The sequence below is a fragment of the Arabidopsis lyrata genome, assembly GCF_000004255.2.
Source record: "Arabidopsis lyrata subsp. lyrata unplaced genomic scaffold ARALYscaffold_5, whole genome shotgun sequence".
Lineage (NCBI taxonomy): Eukaryota > Viridiplantae > Streptophyta > Magnoliopsida > Brassicales > Brassicaceae > Arabidopsis > Arabidopsis lyrata.
The window spans coordinates 10,816,191-10,827,532 of NW_003302551.1; the positions used below are offsets into that span (position 1 = coordinate 10,816,191).

At 31.8% G+C, this 11,342-nt stretch overlaps 4 protein-coding genes across 4 annotated transcripts; 1 reads left to right on the plus strand and 3 right to left on the minus strand.

Moving 5' to 3' along the window:
- Positions 1-36: 36 nt before the first annotated feature.
- On the minus strand, positions 37-660 carry LOC110228411. The gene is made up of 2 exons (XM_021025855.1): positions 328-660; positions 37-259 (listed from the first exon to the last, which is right to left on the minus strand). The coding sequence occupies exons 1-2, from the start codon at positions 583-585 to the stop codon at positions 194-196; spliced, it is 324 nt and encodes a 107-aa protein (XP_020881514.1). The 5' UTR covers positions 586-660; the 3' UTR covers positions 37-193.
- Positions 623-1,197, minus strand: LOC110228505. The gene is made up of 3 exons (XM_021026154.1): positions 920-1,197; positions 663-842; positions 623-627 (listed from the first exon to the last, which is right to left on the minus strand). The coding sequence occupies exons 1-3, from the start codon at positions 1,122-1,124 to the stop codon at positions 623-625; spliced, it is 390 nt and encodes a 129-aa protein (XP_020881813.1). The 5' UTR covers positions 1,125-1,197.
- A 752-nt stretch (positions 1,198-1,949) lies between these two features.
- Positions 1,950-2,462, minus strand: LOC110228506. Its single transcript, XM_021026155.1, has one exon. The coding sequence runs from the start codon at positions 2,460-2,462 to the stop codon at positions 1,950-1,952; it is 513 nt and encodes a 170-aa protein (XP_020881814.1).
- Positions 2,463-9,664: 7,202 nt separating this feature from the next.
- On the plus strand, positions 9,665-10,264 carry LOC110228412. The gene has a single exon (XM_021025856.1). It carries the CDS (start codon positions 9,812-9,814, stop codon positions 10,001-10,003), a length of 192 nt encoding a protein of 63 aa, XP_020881515.1. The 5' UTR covers positions 9,665-9,811; the 3' UTR covers positions 10,004-10,264.
- Positions 10,265-11,342: the final 1,078 nt, after the last annotated feature.

Here is an 11,342-nt window from a genome sequence, read left to right on the forward strand (position 1 = left end):
TGATCAAAATAAGTTAAAGAAAAAGAGGAATCCGGATAACATTCAAAATAGCATTCATCCTAAACATCCATTTAGCCGTAGAAACAAAACATCCATTTAGCCGTAGAAACAATGTGGTCGAAAATTACAATGAGACAACCACAATATAAGTACCCTAGTTCTTCTACCCTATGACAGTCTTCTACTCCTTGGATCAAGCTTGAGTGAGTGAACCTTGACTTGCTTCAGGTTGAGAAGGCTGCGAGACAAAATGAGAAGCCTGCAAAATTACATCAAGTGTTAGTATAATCCAACAAATGCCACAAACACAACAAGAATCTCACATACCTTATCTTTAGCATGGTGTCTTGAATTGTGATCAGCTTGCCCACAAACACGACAATGCATGATTCTTTTCTTTGCCTTTGGCTGCTTCTTACTAGGAGACTCATTCAAACCCTTTTTCCTTTTTTTCTCAGCTTTTGTCATCTTGTTGTCTTCTCCTTCTGGTGACTCAGGCACATGGACTCTAGGCCTATGACTCTCAGGCCAGAACTTAGGTCCTCTTTGTGGACAGACGCCATCCGTGTAGTTTCTTTTCCACATTGCTGTCCTGAACCATTGACACACAAAGTTCTCAGGTTCAAGCTTCTTGTAGAGAATGACTCCATATGCATGCTCACACGGGATGCTACAGATCTGCCACTTCCTGCATGTACAAGTGTATGCCTTTAAGTCTACTCGGTGATAATCAGAACCATGCCTCACTTCATACATTCCATTGGTGCTTGTAGATACTTTGGCAGTAGAAGCGAGCTTGTGTTCACCAGCTAGAAACTTGGCAACATAAGGTGTACATGCACCTGCAAAAAAAGATATAAAAGCTGTCAAGTAAACAACAAAGATTAAGTAAACAACAGAGATTAAGAGAGAAGCTTACCTGTGTGAGTATGGGATTCTACAGACCTTTTGGCAATCCTTACCATGGCCATTCTTCTGATAGTCTCTAACATTGCAACAAATGGCTTCTCTCTTGCCTTGTTCAAAGATCCATTGAAAGACTCCACTGAGTTGTTGTCAACATCCTCACAGAAGCTGCCTACTTTCTGGAATGCCCTGGACCAACTCCTTGGATTTGTTTTCATCACATCATTGTAGATAACACTGTCATAGCAGAATATCTTCTCCAAGTGCTGCTTAAAATCTTTTTCATTATAGGCCCAAGCCAAATTCAAGAGCAGTGGCTTTATCCTGGTTTTACTACCATGAGTCTTCTTTAAGTTCCCATAGATGTGTTGGACACACATCCGATGCTCTATATTAGGTAACTCAAGCTGAACAGCTTTGATTAAACCCTGAAACAAAAAAAACAAACATTAGCTAAGACAGGAGTGAAATGACAAAACAAAACAACAAAAGACAAGAGCAGTTACCTTTTGTCTATCAGACATCATGATGAACCCTTCACCATTGCTTAAACCCAAGTCCTCTTTCAACAGCTTCACAAACCAAACCCAATTGTCTGTGTTCTCTACCTTAACCACACCCCAAGCTATAGGATAGATCCTATTGTTAGCATCCCTACCTAATGCTACCAGTAACTGTCCCTTAACCTTATTCTTTAGAAAACAGCCATCAATACCTATCAGAGGCCTACAAGAATCCTTCCATGTTCTTCTAAGGCTGTCAAAACAAACATAGAACCTATTAAAGATGTCTTTACCATCATCAGTCGTCAGACAATCTACCTCAACATGTGACTCCTTGTTTGAATCTACAATCTCAGCCGCATAGTCCCTTAGCCTTGCAAATTGATCATCATACTCCTTCTCAATCCACTGTAACGCTTTCTTCCTCGCAGCCTGACATTGATTCCTAGTCACACTAATCTTCCATTGTTCCAAGATGATTTCTTCAATCTTTGCCGGCATGTAGAACTCGGATTATCCCTAATCTTGTCGACAAACAACCTAGCTATATGAGGCACCTTTAAACATCTCACATTCTCCATTTGGGATACAGCTATGTTTGTCAATGAATTTCCTAATCTTCCACATTTGATCCTTCGGAAGTATTGCCGCATAAACTTGCCATTCACACCGAGCTCCATCCTCCTTACCATCATTTCCAACACATTTGAATCCAATCTTATCACTATCATACCTGTACTGCTTCAGATTGCATCCGGTTCTGAGAGCGTAATCAACAACCGCCTCTTTGAATGCAACTCCACTGAAGAAACTCTGCTTCGAGTACAAATGGCCATCACCACGCCTTACATGTGTATCAAATCTTCCAGGTTCGTCGTCGTTTTCTTCATTCTCACTCTCCGGGTACACATCGTGGCGGATTGGTGGTTCGTCGGTCCACTCCCTTAGCATCTCTTCCATGTGAAATTCATCTCTGTCATTAGCTTCAGGATCGACATCGCCGACGGCTTCGGCTTCGCCGAGAGCATCAGGATCATGAGGAACTACCGACATCTCCAAGATTTTGAGCAGCAGATCGAAGAGCTTCGATTTTCGATTCTGAGTTTCTAGGGTTCGTCGAGAAATTTCGTTTTGGGGTAAGTGAATGAAATCGGGTTGTAATCGGGTAGTAATTAGGTTTATTTCGGTTCGAATTAGGTTTAGTCGGTTTAATTAGGTTTCGATATACAGTAAACCGAGTAAACCCAGCACGATGGGGTTATACATCTCCAGCTTTCAGAATCGGGGAGATTAAGATATCGAACTTCCAATTAGGGGGGAAATAAGTGTTTAACTTCCGTTTCATGGACATATAGACAGAGGTCAAAGAACGAGCTCTATCTGGCGTGATAAGCATACTTCTCATGGGGAAATAGACCGTTTTTTCCAATATATACTATGAAAGTTAGATACAAAATTCTACCTATACAAAGAGTTTAGTGGTCAATGTTCGACTAATTAACAAAGGGATATTATGTGACTCGCTTTGTTTATGGAGCGACGTAGATGAGGAGACTATAAATCATGTGTTATTCGTATGTCATCTTGCCTTTTAGGTTTTTAGTTTTTACCGTCGATTTCTTTAATACCATGTATGATTTGAGTGTTACTTTAGCTCTTTCTCTTCCTTGGTTTCCAATGTCGACGCTGCCGATACGGTGGATAACGAAATGATCCTTGACAATCTAAGATCCTTATCGTCTTCCTGATTTTATTTTGTAATTTCTTCATGTCAGTCGACCAAATCAATAGAACTTACCAAGTGTCGTTAGCTCAACTGGTAAAGACCCTAGGCGAAGCTTAGAGGTCGTAGGTTCGAGTGACGCTTTGGACGAAACTGATATTACATGCTGTAGTTTCGGGCTTAGGAAGATTACAGGCTTTGGCCTATAACCTCCTGTTATTAAAAAAAAAATCAATAGAACTTGGTAGTATAAAAGGATTTCCTTAGTGGATGTGGTATAATAAAACTTGAGAATTATTCCAAAGCTTAATCAAAAAATCATAAAATATAATCAATCACAGTCTTAAATATGCAATCAGGTCAGGTTTTGGCCTAAACCTTAGATCTCAACAATGTATATGTATCAAACATTTAAAAATCACATCTTGTGAGAAGGCGGTTGTACTAGATGTAATGGTTAAAAGATCCAATTTTATTTGCATCATGTTTTTGAGTTCAATTTTACTTTTACCCCAAAAAAATAATAATAATCGGTGCTTATATCTTATATCTCTAATTAAGAATAGGTTTTCGAAAAAACAATATATACATATATATATATATACTGTTATTTTTATAGCGGAAGCGTTAAATCGGAACACATATCTTAATCGGTTTGGTTACTAATTTGTAATGGAATCGAATGAAAATCGATGAAAATATCGGGGTTGAAATCACGAATAAAAATCAACCACAAAACATTGTTCAAGAGCCTTACTGGTTGATCTCTCGAAACGTTATCTTTCTTAATCGTTTCTCTTTCTGTAAAATTCTTTTATGTCAATGGGCACAAAATTCTTCTTTATGTCTTTCTACAACGATCATTTTATAGACAAAGGAAAAGAAGCCACAGAAAAAAACACCAGTATCATAATTTAAGAGACACAAATGATTTTACTGTTTTTGAGAAATAACTTCCCCAAAACTAAATTGGTTCGGTATATTGTCAAATCATAGACGCAAATCGATCATAAACCAACATATATTTGAAAAAAAAAAAAAAAGACAGTTGTGGTTAGTTCTAAGGTTTTTCTGGAATAAATAAGTGAATAAGGACAATAATGTAATGGGAAGATATGCTATCAAAGTTGTCGGCATACAATAATACGATATTGTTACGTAATTGTATCTATTATCCTTTGTCAATTATTTTAGTCACTATTCATTTTATACATTAAACATCCATTTCAGTGGGTTTTTAAACGTGTGATCACAAAATTAATGAATATTTTGAAACCATGGTAGTATTATACGACGAACTCACCGCGCGCCAAACAAAATTTCCGACAAAGATATATTTTCTCTTCAATGTCGAATCATATTCTGGAATCTTATAATGTGATTCGATCTATAGTACAGTGACTATATTATTGAAACAAAATTAAATTAAATTACCAGTAGAATCTAAACTAATACTCCCTCTGTTTCGTTTTAGTTGTCGTTTAAGGTTTTTTCACACAAATTAAGAAAAATATTAAATTTTCTGTTTTACCCTTTATTAATATATTTTATGGAAAATTTCATTGACCAAAACATTAAAACAGTAGGGATAAAACTGGAATTTTCACCAAACATTTGCATCGAAAACCTAAAACGACAACTATTATAAAACAACATTTAAATCCTAAAACGATAACTAAACTGAAACGGAGGGAGTACTATGATACGTTAATTTTGGTGCTATATTCTTTACTTCTCTTTGAATAATTTTTTTGTTTCATTTCAATGTTTTCAAAAATGTATAGAAAAATTTAATTTATTCAATACTGTTTGATTAATTATATTTTATATTATAATTATTTATTTATTTATAGAATTAGTTGTAGTTATGTTATATGTAAAATAAATCGATAAAATGAGATTTTCGTGATTTTTTAATATGTGTTCAAAAAATTTTAACAACTTAAAATAAAACAGACAAAGTATATGCAAAGATTTGCTTACATGAGAAAAAAAAAAAAAAACTATGATGGGGCTCGTGCCTTTTTGGCCAGCACTTTATTACCAACACTCTTTCATTTTTGAAGTTAAGCAAATGAGGACTAATCGAGATTATTCATTACAAATAGAAATGTGTCACTGTCAGCCTTCCACTGCGATAGAGAACATACTCGCATTTAATAACTAATGTCACACATGGAACATATCTTCACAGATCAAACTATTTATATAATAATGAAAATAAATCAAAGATCAAATCTTTGTCCCACTGTTGTCCACGTGTCCCACAGGTGTAATCTTTCTTCCTGATCTATCTAACCAAATCCGCAAGATCACAGTGATTATATCTGATCTCTTATATTGTCGTAATATGATCATTAACATAAATATTCACGTGAGTTACATATAAAAAAACTGTATAACTACACTTGTCTCCTATGATAACTTTTTTTTTTCTATGATAACAATGGTGACAGCTAGATAATAGTCTAAAACAAACAAGCATCCGGAACAAACTAAATTAATATGGCTAAAAAAAAAAAAAAAAAAAAAAAATTAATATGGCTAGTGTAGATACGGCTGAAACGAACAAAAGCAAACAATATAAATAAAAAAATAAAATAAAATAAAAAAATTAACGTGGGATTGGAGTAGTAGTTGAATCCATGTATGCTGAAATTATAGGTATTTACTACTCCCTCCGTTTCGTTTTAGTTGTCATTTTAGGATTTAAATTTTGTTTCGTATTAGTTGTCGTTTTAGGTTTTCAATGCAAATATTTGGTAAAAATTCCAGTATTATCCTTATTGTTTTAATCTTGTGGTCAATGAATTTTTTTATAAAATATATTAATAAAAGGTAAAACAGAAAATTTAATGTTTTTCTTAATTTGTGTGAAAAAACTTTAAACGACAACTAAAACGAAACGAAGTGAGTATTTAGGAAGACACGATTTTCAATTCTCATAGAAAAATTTAAATGTTAAGTGATGATAAAAAAAAAATTGAAGAACCAGTATAGTAATTAGGTGACCACAACTTTCTTAAACACTTCTGATGGTCAAAATAAAGTTCTTTTAATTAGAACCTTTGGTTGGAATACAAGCTTTCTTTTCATGTATATGCTGCATGCGGTATTAACAAAAACAATATTTGCTCTATATACTTCATTTTGATTTTTGCTGAATAGAATACATAAAAGCGGTCATTGATATTAATCTAAAACCATGCCGTACCCGAAACATATTCAACGCTTTAGTTGATTTCGATAGTATTAGAATAATCAAATGAGGATTTATATAATATTTTCTTTATATTTTTATAAACGTATGATTACGATATTCCGATCGTCCTGTGAATAAAAAATTTGTCTCATAATCACATTCCAACCATCTCTATACTATTAAAAGAGAAGTACAAATGAAAATGGGTCGGATTAAAATCAGAAAATTGACCCGAAATTCTAAAATCGGATCTTTGAATATTTTTTGGAATATAAATTCGAATTAATAATGAAAAATCGAAATAAAATCAAATATTTATGGAAATCAAATAAAATCTGATTGTACTTATGGTAACTAATAATAAAAGCATATTTCCATCACTATTATACATTAATTACGTATAATAAATTTGTTCATATATTTTTGGGACTAATTCCATAATAATCAACGTTTTTGTCATTAATTTCGCTCATTTTAGCCAATTATCATTAATTGAAAAATATTTTATTTGCTTCTAAAGATTTCTAGAAAATTTATCACAAATAACCCATCTGTTTTATAAATTAAATTGATATTTTTATTTTAGTCGTGTAAATTAAATAGATATTTTTATTTTGGTCGTGTAAATTAAATAGATTTGAAATCCATGTAAATAATTTTAATTTAATTAGATTAAATCGAAATTATGATATTTTCATACATATAGCTTACCAAATAAGTTTAATTTTCAATTTATAAAGATTTATTGAATATGATTTTAGAATTATTCAACAAGATGATAAATATTTATTAAATTTTGTGAATCATGAAAAATAATAATTAATTTTTAATCATTATACTTCATCTTTCAATCTCTCATCTAACAAATAAGATACATATTCTATTATTACTATGTCCAAACTTCATTTTGTTGTATGACTAAATAATATTCCCATTAGAACTGTCAAAGCGAGTTGATTCGTCCCGTTAAGTCTGTTTTGCGATAGACAAAAAATATTTTGACTTGTAGTTAGTCGGTCCGCACGACCCGCGGGTAGCATATATGAAATACAAACCCGTCCCGCGAATGTATGCGGATTTGCGGGATTGTCCATAGATTTTGTTTAAATAATTTTAAAGTAACCAAAATTTAAAATAATACTAAAATAAATAAATAAATAAAAATACTATTGAAAGTTTGTTTAAATTACCACATGTTGAATAAATTATAATTTTATCAATAAATACTAATATGCGGGCTGATCCGCCAACCCGCAGATGAAAACCGATTAAACCTATGACCCACTGCGAATTAATCTATGTGGCCCGCTTATTTGCGGGTTTAATATATTTTCCCAAATCTGCCCTATAGTGAGATGATGTGGGCTCGACCCGCGGTTTTTGACATATTTTGACTGCTTTAATTCCCATGAATCGTCTAATTTTAGAATTTTAAAACACAAAATTCTATTTTGTAAATCATAATTAATACGATGGGTATATTTATAAACAATTTTACATTTTCTCTACAATTCGTTATTATGAATATTTATAAGTATACTACACGATTCGTTCTACTAAAAACACACACAATATTAAACGCAATGTATATAAACCAATATTCTCCCGCGGTGGACCGCGGGTCCGATCCTAGTGTTGCTGATAAAAACATGTTGGTATGGGACTTGAATCCAAACATGTCTAATGATTTTTCAAAAAAAAAAAGATTTTAACATATCTAATCTATGGCTAGTACATGCATCCTTTTTTTTGTCGGCCGTATATATCTTATTATAAACTTCTAGTTTATAAATCTTACTCTGACAAAACCCGAACTGATTATATCCACTACAAAAAAATTTATGGTATTTTTAGGGTCCGAATGGTAATAGCGTATTTGATTGTGCGGGAAAAGCGGTTTTATAGTGCGGTACGGTTCAACTGCGGTACATACGAGAGAATTGTATTTGCGGGACAAGTGCGGTTTTTATAAAATAAGCGGTACAAACTAATATTGATTGGTGAAAAAGACTATTTGCGGTACACAATAAAATATGTGAATGATAAAAAAAAAATATGTGTTATATGTTCATAAAAAAAATTATAATATTATAAACATAGAATGTATATATTATATCTATTATAATATTATTTGTATGAATTAATTAGTAATTTGTTTTTGTAAATGTTATTAAAATAAATTTTAAAAATAACTAAGTTGATTTTGTAATATATGTACAAAGTATATTTATCTATATACAAATGAAATACATAACTTATTACTATAATAAAATTTTGAATTAAGAAATTATAGATTAACAAATATGAATCATGACCCGCTTTGTATTATTAAGAACAAAAGCACTCCAAAATATAGATTAAAAACATATATCGAAAGAATAAGATGAGATTCTACAAAAATGTGATTATAATTTATTAGCTATAAGCATATCTTTGCATTAAAAAAAATTATAAGCATATTTTAATTAAACTATTAATATATGAGGAAAATTTTTTTCTACTTTTTGTATATGTGATTTTTGAAAAGATAGGTGTAATATATATATAGCAAATTTAGTAAACTAAAAAATTAAATGAAAAAGAAAAACAAAAGTTTTTACCCATTGGTCGCGGATTTCTACCAAAACCGCTGGATAAAACATGATAGGTATGTAGAATTGTGGTTCTGTGTAATATCCAGCCTCAAAATCCGCGATTTGTTGCTTTTTCATTTTTTTTAAAAACGCAAATTGTTAAATATTTTTGTTGATTGGCTGACAAAAAGCGTTTTTGACTATTTGCATCTCAATTCCGCTTTTTTCAAGTCACCAATCAAGGCTTTAGCATTTGAAAAACGCTATCTTACAATATTAAAACGGTGTAAAAAATGTTATGTCTGCGTTCATTATAATAGATTCAACACTTTACGTAGTGGTTTTTGTAATTATTAAAATATTTAGTAACATAGCTTTTTTGTATGTAATATTTAAATAGACGATAACGATAATTTTGCAATTAATAAATTTAATTATTTGTAAAAAATATATAGAGAGATACAATTTTGTAATACGTAGATATTTTGTATTTTATACAAGATTGTATTTGTACAGTATTTGGGTATTTATACAATACACATATCTTTTTTTTTTTTGGGTTAAATTGTCTATACACATATCTAAAATCTTTGTATGTAAAAAAATGCCCCCTACGTATTATTGGCCCTTCGCATAAACCAAGAGCCAACGAAGCAAGCATCTTCCAAGAAAAAAAAAAACCTTGCTAATAATTGCTTGCAAGTTTCAAGCCACGTAGTATTTTGATCGGTCCACTCAAATAAAATAATAATATGGATATTTCCATATATATAAGTCTGGTTTTTGCATGTAAAGACTTCACAACGACAAGCAAGATCTCTGGATACGCGGAAAATAGAGAGAAGAAATCAAAAATCATATTTTTTATCTTATCTTTGAAAAGAAGAATTGTTCTTAATCTACAATGGTGACTCTAAAAATGGAGATTTGCATCGAGTTGGTGAAATTGACAGTAGATTTCGTCGCCGCCGTTGCAGAATCAATCGAAGTAGCTTTCCGTCATCGTCCTCCACCGGTGATTCAATATTCTCCGGTGATGTATGGTCGCCGGAGTAATTACACCGCCGTTCCTATTCCTCTCGTGGGGTTTCTGTAATTAATATATTCTTCTTCTCGTATGGTTCTTTTGTTTTTTGTTCATTCTTGTTCTATGACTATTAATTACCTTCTTGCCACGGACATATGGAAAGAACAAGATGTGGTTTGTGTATAAACCAAAAAGATCATGAAGAGTTTACGTAACCCGTGAATATATAAAAGTTTAGACGTTCCCGATCTTGTATATATTGTTTTCAATGTATATAATATGTTTACTCATAAGATAAGATCTATAAAGAAAAATTGCTGTTAAATTTTACGTGGGAATCTTCCTATGATATCAATGTGTTCACACTATCAAGGTAGATCCCGGCCGGCCCTGTTATATATGAGGTCCAATACAGATATTTTTTTTTAATGAATTTTGTAGACAAATATAAAAATAGACCAAATCTTAAATTTTCAGAAAAATTGGGCCTATTTTTGTAATAAAAAATAGATAAAATTTAAAATTTAAGACTAAATCTTAATGTTTTGAATAATGAAGCCTCTTTTTGCAATAAAAAACTATTCTTGAGGCCTAATTTTAGTATTAAAATTCTTTAAAAATTTAGAGACCCAGTCCATTTGTATCTTGGGTATTGGTGGCGGGCCGGGCCTAGATAGATCTGATCTTGAAGAAGACAGAAGTTAGTATATTTGGGTCATAGTCGAATTATTGTCTTATCCATATTTTTTAATTCCACTAGACAAATAGAAAAATTATTGTCTTATCCATGTTTGAGATTTAAGATTAGGTTTGTTTTTTGGGTGGTCTCCACTGACTCCACATCAATTAACGTGTCGGATACTTTGTTATCTCTTTTTGGAATCTTTGTTTGTTTTTTTAGTTCTTGACGAATCGTGGCCTATCATCTTTGATCCATCTTCGAATTCGATGCAATTACCGAAACAGCAACTGATATGTAGGAACATAGATTTGTGGTACTTTTGTATTACTGTTTAACAATAATGCTGTTAAATAAAATGAAGGTTTTTGAGTTTTATATTATTTAAACATTGTTGAAACAATATTATTGAAAAACTAACTGAGGTTTGTACCTCTAAAATTTGGGAACGATATGTTTAAGCTTGGCACTTGGCAGCAGTAGGAAGTGTTATTTAGCAGTATTCAGAGCTAGCATAGACGTTAGAAAATCAGTCATCGCATTTCAATTATGGTAAAAACAAAAAGTTGTTGACAGCGTCAACGACCTGAATTAGTTATTATTTAAATTCCAAATTAGCAACATTAATTTACTATTTTTATAATATAGTAAAACAAAACTAATTTTACACCTTCTAATTATAGCTCATAAGTCTCAAAAAAACACTTGTGAAATCTGTTATTAATCTTC